The sequence below is a fragment of the Pyxicephalus adspersus genome, chromosome 8 (assembly GCF_032062135.1).
Source record: "Pyxicephalus adspersus chromosome 8, UCB_Pads_2.0, whole genome shotgun sequence".
NCBI classification, from domain to species: Eukaryota; Metazoa; Chordata; class Amphibia; order Anura; family Pyxicephalidae; genus Pyxicephalus; species Pyxicephalus adspersus.
In genome coordinates, this window is record NC_092865.1 from 63,716,384 (window position 1) to 63,736,197 (window position 19,814).

General features: G+C 37.8%; 1 protein-coding gene across 1 annotated transcript in view; it reads right to left on the reverse strand.

The window, feature by feature from the left end:
* Positions 1-19,814, reverse strand: part of CACNA1D (calcium voltage-gated channel subunit alpha1 D) — a gene marked incomplete in the record, with an annotated part of 186,856 nt that overhangs the window by 18,934 nt on the left and 148,108 nt on the right. Inside the window, 10 exon segments of the mRNA XM_072421224.1 lie at positions 416-562; positions 1,649-1,701; positions 3,124-3,231; positions 5,069-5,156; positions 7,194-7,300; positions 10,704-10,763; positions 12,532-12,661; positions 13,692-13,824; positions 14,565-14,613; positions 14,959-15,028. Of these exon segments, the coding sequence (XP_072277325.1) occupies positions 416-562; positions 1,649-1,701; positions 3,124-3,231; positions 5,069-5,156; positions 7,194-7,300; positions 10,704-10,763; positions 12,532-12,661; positions 13,692-13,824; positions 14,565-14,613; positions 14,959-15,028 (945 nt within the window).

Genomic DNA, 19,814 nt, shown 5'->3' on the forward strand with positions numbered 1-19,814 from the left:
ATTCACATTTACAGAAGTTATCGTGTTAAAGAGCTATTTTTTTCATCTCCTGACATTCCCTTAGTGAACTTTGCATGCACACAGAAGAGGAAAATGATGACTTTGTATATATTGGGTTTGATTATCAAAACTCTCCAAGCCTGGAGAAGATAAGACTGTTATGGGTAAACCTTAGTGATCCAGCAAACCTGGAATGGATCTGGTCCAGGACCGAAAACATTGCCAATCAATTCATTTAATTACCAATCCATTCCAGGTTTGCTGGATCACCAGGTTCATCTATGACAGTCTATCTTCTCAAGTCTTGGAAAGCCTTAATAAACCAGGCCTATTGTGGTGGATAAAAATTGCATTTAATCATTCAAAAAAAGTGTGTAGCATGAAAGCTGTAGGAAGGATTATTCAGTCTACATACGCAGGCCATCCTTCAAAGGTAGAGACTGTGAATAATGCCATCATGGCAGAGAGCACATTGTCAAAGTTGAAGTCACTGTTGTGCCAGTGTCTCTCCCGAATAGAGGGGCTGTTAACATCTCCATCTTTGTAGACAATGTATTTTCCCCTAGGATAAAAAGTGTAAAAGGTTATTATCCAGAAACTGAATCTTGACATACCTATTTTATGTAATGTTCATATAAAAGGGTTGATTTTGAAGCAAATTCCTAGAAAAGCAAATTATCATTTTGACATTTTCACTTAGCTTGGTGAATTAGGTGAAGCTTTGCAGATTTCAACTATTCAATCATACGCTTGAATCCAAAGTGCCAGGAGGTGCATCAGGCTAAAAGGGTATGGGGCGAACAGTGTACTGGATGGAAAGCAAAGCCTGTATATGGAATAATAAAGCTATGCCTGGCTATAACTGTGTACCTATTCATATCTTAGAATCAAATTCATTTCCTGTGCTTTGCCTTCAAATCCCTCCACAGTTCTTGTCCCACTTACCTTTCTGACCTGGTAAACAAATACTCCCCCAGCCGCTCGCTTCGCTTCTCCAATGACCTACTAATGACTTCCTCACTCATAACTTCATCACACGCACGGCTCCAAGACTTTTCCAGAGCTGCCCCAACTCTCTGGAATGGTCTTCCTCATCCTATTCAGCTTGCTCCTACTTTTAATGTACCATTTAATGTACAGCGCTGCGTAATATGTTGGGGCTATATAAATCCTGTTTAGTTATTATTATTCTTCAAGATTTATTGTGCTTTCTTGTTTTTTGGTCACAGACTGAGGTCCTACAAATTCACATCACGCACTTCCTCTAACTACTTCTTATGTAGATGCACAAATAATGATTATCCAGGAGTTTAGGCTGTTAACGTCAGCAGAATTATCACTCTGCAATGAATAAATAACTTAGAGGTATATTTATAAAATATTTCTGTCAAGTTCGCCAACAGCTGTTTGAAAAGTGCACGCCAGTCACAATAGGAAATGCTATGGACGTATTTAGGTCGAATTGACAGGGCATTCATTTATAAGTACACCCAATAGTTTAATGAATGAGGCAAAGCTCCATTGACTTTAGCCATCCAACCATGTTTCTATTTTTTTATTTACTTGCATGTGAGCAGTTATTTCTTATTGATTGATATCATAAAACAAAATAATGATGTAATATAATAAAAATAAAATAGATGCTTACTTGCACTCCTCTGGTGTTTGTTTTGCTTCATCAGAACATCGATAAAATTTCCCCTGTTAAAAGAAAATGAATAACTGTTTAGCAATAAATATGTTTATACAGTATAAATGATTTCCTTGACATGCTATCCAATATATATGATCCCTTTTATAGAAAATGGTAATGGTGTCATCATTACACTAGTTACTACATTAGTCTAACTTCAGAAAAGTAGATACTGATTTGTTGTAGGCGTTACTGCACTTTATACTAAGTCCTAGTTAACATACATAACATACTTAAATACCTGTCTGAAGAGCAATGTATACAACAAGCACTTATAAAGATTTCTGCAAAAGTGCTTTATAGGGTACCCAACCTTTAGACCTAATAGTGTGGTCCCTAATGTCCGTGAAGACAGTATGTATCATAGTGTTCTAGTGGCATTGTGGATCAGAAAATGTGAAAGCATGGATTTGTAAAGGGATTGTGATTTCTAGCACTTTTTACTTACTTACTTTATGTAATGTGACTCCAGCATATAAATCACATCACCATTCTTTAACAAGCCATCTAGCATGTCAAGCATAGTAATATTCCACTAAACTGAACTCATTAAATATTAAGAGAAGCACTTTGGTCAGATCAGGGAAACAACCTGGATTGCCCAAAAATAAATGAGTTGACCAACACTGTTCTACATGTTTGAACCTGATCTATTGCATTTTTTGGGCCAGCAACCTGGGGCCAGTAAAAAAAAAAACTTTATAAATAAATCCAAGCTGGTCCTAATGAAGCTTGACAAGTGCTACTATAGGTTTACCTGGGTGGACAGGCTGGGTGGCCTGCCAAAAAACTAGGAATTTCTTACAAAACCCCACCAAGCAGTCTCTAGAATCAAGTAGTCAATAGAGCTGTAAGGTCTATGACAAATTGTACTGTGCAAAGAAAAGCATTGGTGCTGTAATAAAAGGAATATGGACTACTCCAACACACACAGATATCTAGGTTGTACCCTGCCCAAACAGAGATTTAAGCTTTGTCCAGGGCTGCCTGTAGGTTAAAATGTCCTAAAGAGGTCTGAATGGTCAGTGCTAGCTCATTGATTGATAAACTAGGGTGTTTCAATATTAAGGGAATAAAGAACATTCCTATCATTAAGCCTGATTTATTAAAGCTCTTCAAGGTTGGAGAGGATACACTTTCATCAGTGAAGCTGGGTGATCCAGCAAACCTGGAATGGATCTGGTCCAGGATTGAAAACATTTGCTAACACATAGCAAACGACTTTTAAGAAATCCATTCCAAGTTTACTGGATCACTCAGCTTCACTGATGAAAGTGTATCCTCTCCAGCCTTGGAGAGCTTTAATAAATCAGGCCCATTGAATGAGTAACTACAAGTACTTCAAATTACTTGGTCAGATAAATGGAAAAATGCAGTATGAAGGATTATATTAACCAATATTCATTTACCTTTTTCATCAGATCACTTACCTTAAATAGCTGAACCCCGATGCAGGCAAACATGAACTGCAATAGTGTTGTAACGATCATAATGTTACCAATAGTCCTGATGGCGACAAACACACACTGAACGACATGCTGAAATGACAGAGAAGTGTAACGCCTTAATAATTATGTACAAAACGTTAAAGCTGAATTTCAGTAATCTCTTGCACAGTTGTACAGCCTTCTTTGTACTGAACTTGTTTACTCTGATTTTACTGGACCCTTTGAGCTTCTCAGATTGGGCCTGATTTATTAAAGCTCTCCAAGGCTGAGGAGGATCTACTTTCATCAGTTGACCTGGGTGATCCACCAAACCTGGAATGGATCTGGTCCAGGATAACAATTAGAAAATTACTTTTCAAAAATCCATTCCAGGTATGATGGATCACCCAGGTTCACTGATGAAAGTGTATTCTCTCCAGCCTTGGAGAGCTTTAATAAATCAGGCACATTGCGTATTATAAGCTGCAAATCAGACAAAACGCATTAAATGTCCTTCCTGGAGTATGTCTAACATCAGCTAGCCATTTCCTCCACAGTATTACTGTCCTGTCTGCCCCCTTCATTCATTGGATTGCAGTTCTTTCAATCAAGGAGGCTTAGAATTATATGTGGGCTATAACTAGGTTGGTACTCTTGGAAATGGGACTCCTTTTACTGGTTTGGCACTCTCTGCTCCACCGTTTTTTAAATTTGTGCTGGGTCCTCTGACAGTATGAGCTGCCTCACCTGAGTTAGTTAACTACACAAGCTTTTCTAATAATTGAATCTCCAAGAACCTCTGAAATCACCTTTGTGTCTGGCCTACTTTTTATCTTGACAGGTATTGTTTTCTGCAGAGCCTGATTTAGACTTATAATGAACAGCCTCTACAATCCAATCCAAATTCATATTCACATTCTCCAAATGTATATTCATGTTATGAATTTTCAAATCAAATTTGGGACCTCCAGACCTTGAGCAGATGAACTGGATCACCAGGTGAAAATAAATGCCTACAAAATAAAGCCATCTAATTTAAGGTCTTTAGGGCTGCAATGCATAGCAATGCTACATTGCTAGTTTTGTGTTTATTGTTATTATTATTATTATTATTACACAGTTTTTATATAGCACTGACATATTATGCAGCGCAGTACAAAGTTCATAGTCATGTCACTGGCTGTTACTTAAAGGAGCTCAATCTAATGTTCCTACCTCAATCATTTGTCTTAAATAGTCTAACATCAGTTTTGGGAAAAAAGCCAATTAACCTAACTGCATATTTTTGGATTGTGGGAGGAAATCGGAGTACCTGGAGGAAACCCACGTAAGCATTGGGAGAACATACAAACTCCATGCAGATAGTTTCCTGGCTAAGATTTGAACTTGGGACCTAGAGCTGCAAAAGCCAAGTGTATACATACACTTGCATTTGACCCTTTTGTAAAATAAAATAAATCAACACAACACAAAAACAATACATGCATTTTTTTCCTGTATCCCAGAAAACTCAAAAGGCTAAAAAATGTAGCATGGAAGTTTTAAAAATAACTACTTGGGTAGCTTGTAAGATTGTATTTATTCATACAGTGCATACAACAGACATACACTTGTTCCCTTTAATTGTACTAATAATTTACACTTCTCATCAAGTTCTCCAAAAAAAAGAATGTTTCAACACCCTCCACTAAAAAATCATTAGTTCTCTCAGCATGCTGCATAATGTGGAGAGGCGCCTCATATTACTGATTAATAGAACTAATAAACTCCTCCCCAAGTGATATGTAGAGTGTAACAGATATAATTATTATTATTATGAAGCATGCAGTTTATGTTCCTTTCATTGATTCATTTCTAAAAAGCCAACAACAAATTAAATAGATATTTCAACTAATCCCCCAAGGGTCACTAAGAATAAACAACATAAATCAAAAGTAGAGAATCATACCTTTAATCCTTTAGCTCTATTGATTGCTCTCAGGGGTCTGAGCACTCTCAATACTCTCAGAATTTTTACTACAGAAATTGCACTTGACCTGTAGATAGAAAGGCAGTGTGTATCATAAAACATATACTGTATAATATATAAATTTACACGTATTTATTAACAACTAACCAATTATCGACAATACATGAGATGTATTATCTAATATGGGGTTTGTATTTTCGCTCTCTGACTCAACCTACAAATTCTGTAAATGAAATGCATGGAATACCTGGGAAGGAGGGCCCTATGAAAATGTTTTTTTTTTCATGCTAAATTGCTAACTTTATGGCCAAATCAAAAGCAGCAGTTCATGATATTCAATAGGACTGTAATGTTGAAGATGTTTTGCTGCTTACCCATGTAGCTTGTTCAGTTTCTGAAGTGTCAGAAACATATTCCAGCATTAAAAACACACAATGGGTGCAACAATTAAAGTAGAGGAATCCACTATTTTACTCCTACATTACACCAATGGTAGGTTCATTTTGAGGTTAACTGGTTCTTACAGACAAATGTATTTTGTGTATATAGCAGTTATGTTTACCATGTATATAAAGCTATGTTCCTAATGTATGTGCTACAACCGAAATATCCCATCCCCCCCACTCCCCATCTCGTAATATTGTTTCCCCCCTCATATTGTTCAGTTTTTGATCTGCACTTCTATACTGTATACAGGTAGTTCCCGGGTGAAGGACATCCAACATACGGACGACTCCTAAATACAAACAGGGGTTCCCTGCTTGGGTGTGTACAGGACGGAGGATTGGAGGGGGGAGGTTTGCATGACTTGCTGAAGAATTCTTTTGCTAAACACAGCCGAGGTTGTGTATGATCTTAAGAGTGGAACTGATCTGTAACATCTTGTAACTCTTTAATGACCAAGACAAACTCTGCAGTTGTTTCTTTTTGCAAATTAAGCACAGCTTGCTCCAGAATGTCAAGGCTCCATAAAGGTTTTTTTTGTTTTGATTTTGATTAACTCTCAATGAGGATTTTATACAGCAACTGACACCACGCTGACTAATAATATGTTGAGACAAATATCTGTGCTAATTGCATTTATTAAAATAATGTAGCTGTTCCGACTTACATAGAAATTCAACTTAAAAACAAACCTACAGTCCCTATCTCGTATGTAACCCGGGGACTACCTGTATATGTATCGTTATTTTTATATGTTTGTTTATTTGTATGTTTTTGAAATGTAAACTTCAATGAAAACAATTGAAACAAAATAAACACACACCATGACATGATCTTCTCCTATGACCATGACAGATGACAATGGAGGTGTTAATTGTCCAAGAGCATGATAGGACGTGTGAAAGCTTGTTCTAACTTCATATTCTAATCCTATGATAACATTAAGTCTGGAACAAGTTTCAAGTTACAGGACTACAGGTGAAGGTGTAAAGTAAGGTATATTGTAAGTCAAGTTGAATATGGCCGACCACTACAAACTATACCAAAGAGAACTTTTACAGACTGTTGCACATTGTAATAACACTGTGTAATTAATCTAAAAGTGAATGTAATGTAATCTAAAAATGACCCTCAGAATTGTATCTGTGTTTGTTCTTTATAAGCCAAAATCACTTTATAAGCAAGAACTACTTCTGGTAGGACTTTTTTTGTAAGCACACTACAAGCATGCGGATTATATTAATATTTACCAAAGCCTCAAGAGTGATGGCTTACTTAAATGTGTACTACTAGTACAAAAGGGTTGTTTATAGCGGTCCCCAACCTTTTTCGATATCATGAAGCACTAATTTCACAGACTCCAGATCACGCGGGGAGCCTTGTGTCACCTAAAGGGGAAGACACTTCCTCCAGAGTGACGTCATGATGCCAGAACTTGCCCAGTCTCCCAATGCAGCTTTGAGTCTGATCCAGAGACACAACCATCCCACCGCCTTGAGCCTGCAATCCATACGGGAGACATGGTCTGCGGCTCTGGCAGGTGCGCCCCCCAGCAGGGTCCTTCTCCTGGTCTCACAGACCACTGGTTGGCGACCACTGATTTATAGCAAAATGCAAAAGCCCCAAAGGAAAAAATAATCTTTATATACAAGATACTTACTGAATACCAAAAGAAACCAGAGACACTCCAACAACCAGCAGATCCAATAGGTTAAAATAGTTTCTGCAGAACGAACCTTTGTGTAGAAATGCTCCAAATGTCAACATCTACAATACCAAGAAAAAGATTTCTAGACTACAATATACTAGAATAAAATTATTGTAAACCAATCGAGAGACATTATACATGTAGTGACATCAGACTGAACATACAGTAGACTGACAGGAAGCATGTGGTACTACTGTAATTAAAGAATCAATACTTTGAACAGTCGTTGACATCTCTGTGAAAAAATGAAGAAGAACTGTGAAAAAATGTTTAGTTGAGGTCACAGTGGAGGACCTCTTTTGTGGTGGATGCATTACACAGCATGCTAAGAAACTTCAAATGCGAATGAGGAACTCCTGCAAAAAATTACCAAGCTCTGTCTTACAGCCCTGATATGTGTCATACACTGCTAATACTTAGTGCTGGAGCTACACAGACTATGGGGTGATTTACTAAAAGCAAACCTAAACTGAATAAAAAGAAAGTCCCCAGGAGGTAGAGCTAACTGACAAAAGACATGCATGTAGACAAGTCTATTTTGCCCCAAAAAAGCCCTGGCGCCTGGTGGCATTTTGTTTAATCCCTACATATATATTCACCTGGACTCAGGTGCAGTGAAAAGTTGATAAGTCAGAGGCTGGAAGGAGGGCATTGTCTTCCAGGTGTGAGAAGGGAGCAGAGCTCCAGGAAAGCAAGCATCCAAACCATACTCCAAACTGTGAGTTAACAGTGTCGATGTTGAGTACATGTGATAGGGAGACAGGACACCAAGTGAGGAAGCCAGATGCCCAGCCTGGCTATTGTTTGTATTTTGTAAATTTATAGACACTTGTCTGTTAACACCACGTTAAATAAACCCTCCTGCTGTTGGTTTGGACATTTCATGTCTGCTGCCTCTTATCTGCCCTGAGGCCCTCCTGTTACCACGAGCGATTCCCTCTGTGATATCTGACAATATTTATATATATATATATATATATATATATATATATATACACCCACATATTTATATAGAAAGCACTGAGCCATTAGAATCGATTTGAACTAATCTGACTACAATAAATTGAGATCTGTTTGGTAACTGCACTTGCCATTATTGAATAAATTATTAGGTAACTCTATGGTAGGGGTTCCCTTTAGATGATTTATTGCTATGGGCATCACCTCTTTTATAATGGAAATGTTTTTGCTATAGCTCACAGCTATAAAGTTTGCAGAGACAAAAAGGCAAAAACAGGAATTTTACACATGATGCACACTGCATTGCAACTTCAAAAAAGAGCCTGGGAAGCAACTTGTGTAGTGTCACACAACAGAAAAAGCTCATGCAACCCAGCAATATATCAAACGATGAGAAAATTGAGAAGCACATTGTGTGCACAGTCCATGTCAGTATAACACCAGCCCCTCCATGCAATATACACATTTCCATCAAATCTACAGGGTACTGGCCCTCAAAATTAAAGATAGGAGTCAAGCAGAGGGTATTGGCCAGGGCAGGTCTCTTCTCTGCGCTTAGTCCCTCCATCATCAACTTACACTTGTTCCATCAACTGATACTTCACAGGATGTACTTACTTCCCACTTAGGTAACAAGAAGGGGGCAAGGAGGGCAGCTCTGTAAGTTATCCTAGTAAAGCACATGAAACTGGCTGATTATTCAGTGACTAAGTGCAAATTAATTCATGGGGGTGTTGAGCCGAATATTTATTAGTTCAAAGACCAGCAAGCCCCTCCCCACTGACGAACTATGGAAAACTACAATCCAAAAGGACACTATTAAAAAGCAGGGCCTAGGACCAAGAGAGATAAATTTAAGCTCTGGACAATAAAATATTGGTTTAATTGCAAAGACCTAATTATAAGAAGCATTCATAATGATCTGCTGCAGTTGGGTTAATAAGAAGGGTATGAACATTATGGAATTTTAAGTATCTCAGTAGAAGCTTGCTGCAAATTGCCTAGAACTTTGCTAAAGAATGTCACAATCCTCCAATCCATGGATCAAACAGGGCACACTATTGTCATTTAGAACCAGGGCATAGAAATGGAACATGAGAATGTAATCAATAACCTATGGAAGAATAGCATACTGATCCATTGATATTGCTCATGTAAGCTGTAGACTTGGTGGAAATGTCCCGCTGTCGAGTTAGATGCAGCCACACAGTGTAACTCCAGAAACACAATTATTTTCCATCGAAGGGCAGACGTCTTTTGGTTTTAACTGTGCAGAATAAACACACTCCATTCAAACAAAACTCACACAGAAAATAGTACTTAAATCAGCAGTACAAGAGGCAATATGTGCAAAAACTAAATAATCTTGACAAATCTCCCTTGTTCTCGTGCTTATGTTTACAGTGAGTTATTTTTTTACATTATCTACAGCTTCATTAAAGTAAATGATGGTGAGGTCTGCATTATCTAATAGACCTCTTCTGTACTTTTAATATATTATCAGACCATATCTCAACAGAACAAAAAAATTTGGGAATTCAAAACTTTTATTTGTGTTAAAGGGTAGCTGTCATTTAAAAAAGTACAGCAAATTAGTAGTAGTAGTAGTAGTAAGTAATTTCAGGCCTTATGGAATGTGAATATTCGTTTGTACATTTTATTTAGTGGCACCAATTGAATATTTATCTAACATTCTCAAGATATTTTGTAACTTTTGTGTACTATGGCAATCTTAAAGTAATCTTCCATTGCAGGCTACCACTGCTGACCTGAAAACATTGGTTGTCAAGCTGTTCCCCTCTGGTTTAACGTTAGGAGTTACTAACCTAGAGAACAGAATACTCCACAGGAAGTCAAAAACTCCAGAAATGCATTGTTGTTCGGTATTATCGTGCCAAAAAAAAAAACTTTTTTTGCCAAATACAAAATTGGCAAAAAAATGCCAAAAAACAGCAGTGAATGACAATAACATCCAGACAACTAACATTTCAGGTGTTCATTATTACAGCCTTTTTATTTTTCCCTTCCTGTACCTATGACACCTATAGAAGACATAGGAGGAATGGCTGTCAGCAGAGCAGAAAGACAAAGACAGCATGTAAACCAATGGCCTCCTAAAAAAGGGGCCTCTAGTGAGACATCTTCCTAAGTTTGGTGCTGCAGTTAAGTTTTAAAACTTTCTGGGTACAAACTAGAAAGCTATATAAAAAATAAATAGTAATGACAATCATTGTAAGGTCTATTTCTATAAACTTTGAAATTATTTGTGACATTCTTTTGATTGCTCTAAAAAAGCAGTATTTCTACTGATCAGTATCTGTAATATGACTGCACTGCTGTCTTAAATACAATTTTCACACAAACCAGGTTACCTTTAAAATGATTTCAAATGTAAACATACTAGTGAAGACATAATCTGCATATCCTAGCACCTGGGGGTACAGAAGAGTTATATGTTATCACAAACATCATTCTAAACATCAAGAAAGAACATGATTTTACCTTTAAGAAGATTTCAACTGTAAAGATTCCTGTGAAAGCATAGTCAAAGTAACCAAGAATCTGCAAGGTACAAGAGCACAGTGAGTAATCTGCTCAAAGATAAACTGAGAGTGGATTACTGCCTTTTGCTGGGGTTAAGTAAGAAAGTTTTCCATAAAATTTAAAAGAAACTGAATGCATTTTTTTGGCTTGGTATTTGTTGGATAGGCCTAAAGAGTTATTGATTCTCTTGAAAGTGCTACCCCCAACTTGCTGATATTCACCAGACCCTTTTTATTGTTCCCTAGAGCCCCATGGTAAATGCATGACAGTTGTTTTGGGTAAATTGAAGTACGTGACCTTGTCCCAGCATGCAGTGGTCAGCCCTGATTGACCAATCACCAATCAATATCAATGTCACATGAGCAGCAAGCAGTCAAGTGAACAAAAGCCTATCAAACACAGACTGGCAGGCTTCTTTTTGTTAATAGATAGGGGCTGGGTATTATTATTATTATTACACAGTATTTATATAGCGCTAACATAATATGCAGTGCTGTACAAAGTTTCGAGTCATGTCACTAGTTGTCCCTCAAAGGAGCTCACAATCTAATGTGCCTACCATAGTCAAATGTCTTTAAAACAGTCTAAGGCCAATTTTTGTGGGGTAGCTAATTAACCTAACTGCACGTTTTTGGAATATGGAAGGAAACCGGAGTACCCGGAGGAAACCCACGCAAACATGGGAAGAACCTGCAAACTCCATGCAGATAGAGTCCTGGCCAGGATTCGAACCTGGGACCTAGCACTGCAACCATTTTACCATTTCTGTTTATTTTTAAGGAAAAAGTTGTGAATTATGAACTAATCTAGATCAGAATAGAATAGACTGAAATGTTGATATTTCACCAGTTGAGAACATTTTGCATATCGTACCATGGAACAATATTGCAAATTTGAAGAAAATGCCATCCGAAGGCCATTCTTGTTCCAACAGAATATTATTTTAACATGGCCTGCAGGTGTCAATGTTTCTTCACATTTGATTTACAAGATTTCGGTACTCATATTCTGTTTTTTATATAAAGTCTGCCAACATAAAATCATTCTTTGCTATGGCACATTAACAGCATTTTAAATGTTTGCACATGTTTGCCAACAATAGGCTGCTGCTTTTTCATTCTGCAGTCCAAGGCTGAGGTTGTACAAGGCCAGGCTATCTATTTGCAATGTGGTCTGCTGTATTGGCAGGGGTCTCTGATTCACAAATCGTTTGGCAGGTAAAAAGTAGTTAACATCAATGTGATTTTACTGAGTATTTATCTGTTTATCTAGAATTCAGCTTTAAGTACCTAGCCCATTTACCCAAATGATTACTGCTCTGACTTTGTCTCTGGCAGTTATTCCCTGCGGTGTTATAACAAAGGTCAGACAAGCTATTTCTGCCAAAATCAAACCAGAATTCAGAGTACTTAGTGTAGCAGCAGGAGAAGGCTTGGTGCGGCTCCTAAATGAAACGGTAATGAAGTTTTGTGCACTACCAGGACTGTGAGCTGTGTGGGACACATAGATTTAGAATTACTAATGTGTACCAAATGAATTCTCTGACTGTACACTAGCTCAGCCCTGCAAAGGTCAGGTACAACCGGTCAACATTTTTAAAGTTTTATTGTTAATATTAAATGTTATTAATTAATTATTAATGTATTTTCTTTTAAAATAATGAGTTTTATTAAGCATGAATGGAATGTGGATTTCAAGGCATTTATAAAATGATAAACATAAATTAAATACTATTCATTTGTAAACCTCATTGCAGCAATGAACTGGGTAACATAACAATACTTACTATATTACGGAAGGAATGACTGCGAATGGGATCTTCGGCTGCTAGGGAAGCACTGCTGAGCATGATAAACACCAGGATAAGATTGGTGAAGATGTGATGGTTTATGAGTTTGTGGCAGCCCACGCGAATCCTGAATAACAAACATAAAAGTGAATTTCTCCAGTGGGAACATCTCTGCTCAAATGTTATTCATGTCCCAGATTTAAGATAAACCTACAATTGCAGATTAAAAAGTAATGGCACATTTGTATTTAAGATAACAAGGTCCAGAATTGTGTGAAATTTGTTACATTATATTTATTGTTAATATTCAGTTTCAGGGGCTTAATTTACATCTGTGTGCTCTATGTTAACACATGCACACTTTAACACACATTATGTTGCAGTTAATGAGAGTTGCATTATTGGAGTTCACTGTAATGAACAGGCTGCCAACAAACCAGAACAGAAAAAAAACAAACAGACATGAATCTTTTTTTCCAATGGAGAGTCCTGATGGTAGCGCATTACCATGCCTTGCAAAGCATATGCATTTGAAGAGCGTTTATTAGTGTTGAGGTGCATTTGACAAAGAACGGCCCTGTAACACACTGGCACATTCACCATGCAGAGTAGTAACAAGCTCATTTCAACAGTGCACTGCACTGGAGAGGTGTAAGTAAGAAAAGTTCAGTAGCGTTTCAAAAAGTTTTCCCACCCCCACTTATATGGTCATATTGCCGTCCCCCCATCCAGAGGCAAACTTCTCATCAAGAAACAGAAGGGCAAATTACCATAGCTGCACCTGAGGTGAGTGGGTTACATTTGTTTAAGTTGTGCTTGGCATTTGGCCCAGCTTCGTCACATTGGTTCAGAAACACATTCAGCCATGTATAATCTCCACCTGGAGATGTGACTTGAGATTACATAGGAAAGAATTTAGCAAGACCATATATTATACATTCGGATTATACCATCCCCTTTATATGCCAGCAGCAATGTAGTGCAAGGACTGAAATTACTGGATAGTTAAGGTTTGTGATGATATTACAAAGTTTAAATAAATCTAAAGAAGATTTTGTACAATGAAATGTTAGGATTTATTTATGTCCCCCTTATCCTAATTTATCTAACTATACCCACATACAAAACAGACAGACTAATAAGCATGATATATTTACGGGTTTGTATTGCTGAAAATAAAGAAAGCGCTCCCTTCCGGAATCGGGGTTATCTTTTCCTTCATGTTCAGCTCAGACATCCGACGGGGACGAGGTCCTGCTGGTACTTCTGGCTCTTCTTCTTCTTCTTCATCTGCAGTTATGAATACATGAAGTAATAGAAGACTGGAGAAGGGTGTCTTTGCAATGACCCTAGCACTTTAAAGTCTTCCTAAGTCAGTTTTTTCAGGCACAGAAATTATTGCATTAAATGGTATTTTTGATGCATTTGTAAACTAGTATGTATTGTATGTATGCATTCCTAGTTCTGTAAGCACACTGTCACTGAGTCCTGCAGGTGACCAGAAAAAAGTAAAAGTGATGTCAATCAATCATAATAAATAATGGAAGTTTGTTCACAAACTTTTTATGTCTGCCTTTCCTTTTTTGCCTCTTCCCATGCATTAAGGTAGAGAGCCTTATTGTCAAGTTAACCTATACAAGCTGATGCAGCTTAATTTAGTATAGGCTTCATTGATGCCTTGTCATTAATTCTGTGTAATCTACTGTATTAGGAATGCAGAAAACACCCCACAGAGTTGCTGGATGTGTAATTCCTAATGCCTTAGAACCTTTCTTCCTGGATTATCAATCACATGCAAACTTCCAAGGGAGGATTAAATATCACCATAGTTTCTGTATGAAAGAGACTGCAGAGGTGTTGAGGAACACCTGTCTCACATTACAAGTAGAGGTTCTCAGATTCTGACAATGGGGTGTGATGTGGACTGGGGTAATACATCAATGTCATATGAACATTAAATGAACTACTGAGCATGTGGACTTTTCTCCTTGTATACAACAAATGATTAAAATAGAACTGATTTTTTATACCTGGCTCTGTATGTTGATTTTCTTCTTCATTTTCTTCATCAACATCTACCTAAAAAAAAAACGGACAAAAATGACTCATTTTTATGGCTACAGGCCTGTAGATAGCAAACTCCACCAACTTTGAATATGATGATATCTGATCCAGACTAACCATGAAGAAAATAAATGTGTAAGGTGTAGAGAGAGGAAAAGGGGGTAAAATTATGCACCAAAACCCTGTAGGTTTCAATTACATCCATGAAGATGGTATTTTACTTCCCACTGCTAAAAGTGTAAGCACTTGATAAATACCCTGGCAACTAAATATTATTGCACAGGATGAGTGCTTGCTCCTAAAGGTAAAGTCTACGGGATACACTTCAGAAATCCTGATATACATAAACAGCGTTCTTACCTTTGCATCATTTGCTTTTTTCCGATCATTATCAGCTTTACTTCCATCTTTGTTCTCCAGACTTTCTTTCCTAAAAATGTCATTAATGTTTAGTTTTCCTTTTTTTCAAAAGAACAAATCTGACAATAAAAATCTGCAATATTAGTATATTGATAATCTGTATGGATAACCTTTAGCAGCTCTACTTCTAACTACCAGAATATACATCAAAAAGCTTAATTAAAGAAAAGAGGGATTAGTGAAAATTAAATAAATGTGTATCACAAGTCAAAATTTATAGTTTTAAATGTTGGATAGAGTGGGAAAAAGTTAGAACCCTTTGGTATTGCTGTGTGTTCCCAATGGTAAAATATAACCCTCAAGTGACCACATGATGTGAAATCATAACTTCGGTTGTCACTGCAACAGAAAATTAAAGGAAATCTTTCAATCAAACAACTGTTCTGGTATTATATTAGTTGGAGGGATTTTTCCTCACTTTAGAAAGATTTCGTTTGAAAGGATAATTGTACTTTCAAAGTAAATTACACATATCCAAAGCCACACGTATTACTTATGTAAAACAAACGTAATTAAGAAAAGTGAGTGGTGCTTCCTATCTGCAATGTGTCATTAATTAGATATCTTTACATTGGCCTAAATCTCTTGCTACAATTCTCTGAGAGGGTACAATACTTGGTGATGTACCATGCCTACTTTTGGCAGGAAAGCAGACCCAGCTGCTATTGTTTTCTATGGAACCCTGCCTAGTACTGTGCCGCTCAGTGTATTGGCTTGCAGGATGCAGCAGAATTAGATATATCTAAAAAATGGCTCTTCCCAAAGCAGTAGTGCCATTGATTTTTCCAATGTAAAGGCTTGGGGCAATGGGTATATGTACTTTACTTTGAAAGTACTCTTATTCTTTAACACTAGATGTATCTCTGTAACAGGAAGCAAAGAAAAAGGATACATAGACAGCACAAAATAAAACTAACGATCATTTATTCAATCCAAAACAAACTTTAATAAGGCACAGTTGTATTTTAAGAATTAATAGGCACTATATTTCTGCGTGCAGTGATCTTTATTATCTGAGGAAAGGTCCATTAACAATGCACATTTATGGAGACTGTGGATGATGTCTCCAGCAACTTTGATCTGAAGTGCCAAGTCTTGGTCTGTTGTAAACTTTCCTGGATATATGAATTTCATTTAATGTTCTATTTTCTTACTGGTGCAAACTTTTGAGGTTTTCATAATAGCAATGACAATGGGAGTTCATTGACAGTCTAAGGGCCACTGATGCTGCTTGTGGTTTTACTAGAAGCTTTCTTCCCAAGATTTGGTGCATTTTTTGACAATATCATTCAGCCAAAGCTTGTTTCATAGCTGTGCCATCTGAGTTCCTTTTGGCTCTTAGCATTATTGATTGTCCCCACCCAAAGTGTATTTTCTAGATCATCATTAGAGTATACAGACACCTAATCATTGCCATTCAAAGACATATCCCTCTGTAAGGGGCAGCTTTTTCAGACATATTATGTTCTTGTTTTACGGATCAAAATGTGTTACTAATACAAACTACTTACTAAGGTTACTAAAGGACACATGAACTTGACATAACCAGACACAGTTACTAGTAGAAAATTGCATTATAGAGTTTCAGCATTTCAAAGTACACATTAACAAACCATAACAATGAAAGCTTTGGGCCTGATTTATTAAAGCTTTCTAAGACTGTGGAGGATACACTTTCATTAGTGAACCTGGGTGATTCAGCACACCTGGAATGGATCTGATCCAGGATTGAAAACATTTGCTAACAATTTGCAAATGACTTTCAGAAATCCATTCCAGGATTGCTGGATCATCCAGCTTCACTGATGTATTCTCTCGAAGCCTTGGAGAGGGGGTTAATAAATCAGGGGCACTGGGCCTGATTTATTAAGGTTCCCCAAGGCTGGAGAAAATACACTTTTATCAGTGAAGCTGGGTGATCCAGCAATCCTGGAATGGATTTCTTCCAAGGCCCATGCTATTTGCTAGCAAATATTTTGAATCCTAAACCAGATCCATTCCAGGTTTGCTGGATCACCCAGCTTCACTGATGAAAGTGTATCCTCCCAGTCTTATCAGTCCACAAATGTGTTGTATGCTGACAGCCCACAGTAGGAATTAGGAACCAAGTGGACTGCTAGCAAATTAACAAGTATTTTTTGCAGTGTAACATCTTGGATAAATGTGCATGTATTGCAGAAATGTTTTTTTAAGCCTTACAAAACACTTTAGGTGACAAGTTTGCTCAAGCTTGAGGATTAGTGTGACAGCCAGACATTTTAAAAGAAGGTCATCAGTGACAGTTCCCATGGTTCTCTCAAGCCAGTGCTCTTTTATTAAGACAGAAATATAACCTTACTGTATGATCCAGGCGTACAGTTAGAGAATGAGATACATATTGCACTTTGGATTTCTTTAAAGCAGATCCAGTTTCAGCTGATATAAATAGTGGGTGCTAGAAATGTCACTGCTGAATAGGTTGGCACTTAGTAAATTAATGATAATTACAATAATCATTTCTAAGTCACAGGAGGTGTCCCTTTCCCTTCTCACTGACACTTCAGCTGAATAACCACTACAAGACACAGGTACTGGTTACTGCTCTGCAATACTGCAAACCTAAGGCGGGAAGTCAGTTAATACTATCATTCCCACCTACGGATCAGGGGTAAAGAAAAATCAGGGCAGATCATTTACACGCTGCTTCTAAGCTGTGTAATTCCTATCAAGTTCTGCAGTATATAGCTCTAGTGAATCTCTGAAGAGATTACCGGAGGCTCAGGGAGATAACACAGTTAGTATAGGGTCACAGGTAGGAAGCTGTGTGTATGCAAAACATTCACATACTTTAGGACTTGTTTTGTGATTACTGTGCCTTCTGATCACAGACTGATATATAACATGAATTATATGCAATCAGAGATGTAAAGATGCAAAGAGATAGTCAAGTTTTTAGTCAGCTCCCATTTTCTCAAGTCAGCTAAAGCTTGCAACTCTGTTTCTGTACACTGTAAATTTTTTAAGTACCCATTTGGCTTTATATGTTCCTGTACTTTTGGTATATCTTCTGTAATATAAAACAAAGGAAATATTCAGCAGAGAGAGTGAGAGTTTCACAGGAACTCAGCTTAGAGTTTCTACCAGTGACTCTAAGATATATAAGAAATTATCAGGTAATTTACCTTTTATTATTATTAATAAACATGATTTATATAACGCCAACATATTACCCAGTGCTGTACAATAAATGGGGGTGGCAAATGACAGACAGACACAGGAGGAGGAAAGGACCCTGTCCCAAAGAGCTTACAATCTAGGAGGTGGGGGTAGTAAAACACAACTTTTGGCATTAAAAAACAATTTGATTATCTAATTGAATGAACTGAGACACTTGTACAATTTGCCCTGTTTAACTCAGACTGAGTAACAATACAATGTCTATTGCTTGTAGATATGGCCTTTGGAAACAACCCGAATAAGCGGGTTAGAAAAGCTTATCTATTTGTTATTGTTCCCAGAGACACTGGGACTGTCCGTAAATAGAGAAAACTTTCTCCGTCATCACCTTAAACAAGAACATTTGTGCAACTAGAGATCCTACTTGTCACTAACAGAATAAAAGTGAAAGTGGGCACAAAAAAATCAGACACTATAGAACGTGCTGATAAATAGAGACTAACCCTATTCTACTAAAAAGGGTAAAGCTACTTACACACTTTCAACGGTTCTCGACAGATAATCGGCTCAGAGCCGATATCGGTCGAGAATCTGAATTGTGTACAGCACATGTCGTTCATCATCCGAACGACCGTCCTGGTTGATCCACAGACGATGAACAATCGTAATGCAACTGAAGGTGGAGAGCACGCAGTGGGATGCCGCTCCGTTGCTCTCCCCCTCCCCTCTGCATACAGCAGAACGGTGCTGTATGTACAGCACTTGCTCATGCATCGTGCAATAATAGTCATTGGAAAGGATCATGAAAGATCCTTTCCAACGACTAATATTGCACATGTGTATGTGGCTTTAGGTGCTGTATTTTGCATTCTAATTAATTATTGCATTCTAATTAATTAATTCTAATTTCTGTCCTTGTCCTTGACATGACCAGAACTGAGCAAGCATCTCCCAAACTAGGACAGGGATGCCAAAGAAAATTCAACAGAGGCTGTAGCCTTTCGTAAAGAATTACAATACCTTTCTTCACAACAATACATTTGTGATATAATAAAGATAAAGGTTTTTTTTTTTTTATATTTGTATCAGAAGTCTAAAAAAACAAAAACATGATTTCTATACAGTGCTACCTTTGTAAAGCATCTGAAAATGAAAAAGCATATATCTAAAGAGAAAAGTTCTAAAGGATAGCAGGGATGCTACGCTTGGAGAGTGGGGGCCTCTAGGGGGTGCTACAGCTTGCACAGAAGTGGTGTGAGCCCTATGAAGGGCCAAGGCACAGAATCTAAGCAGTAACCAGGTCTTCTCCAGAGCCTCTAGTGGTGAGGATGTTGCGCTGCTGGTTACTGCCAGGTTGCCATCCTTGGGCACACTAGGGTGGGCAGGATGATGCATAGTAACAAATCACTAGGCAGAACAATTGTCAAGGAAGGCCGGGGTCAAGGCAAGCAGCAAGCAAGAAAAGTCAGGAACAAGCCAGGGGTCAAGAACCAGAAATCCAGGAAATAGACACCAGTGACACAGGGGCCACCGCAGACACAGGGAACACAGGAAGCGACAGAAGGCCCAGGCGATGTAGGGATCACTGCAGACCGAGAGGAACACTGAAACAGCACAAGGGAAATGGCTGGGAAACACCA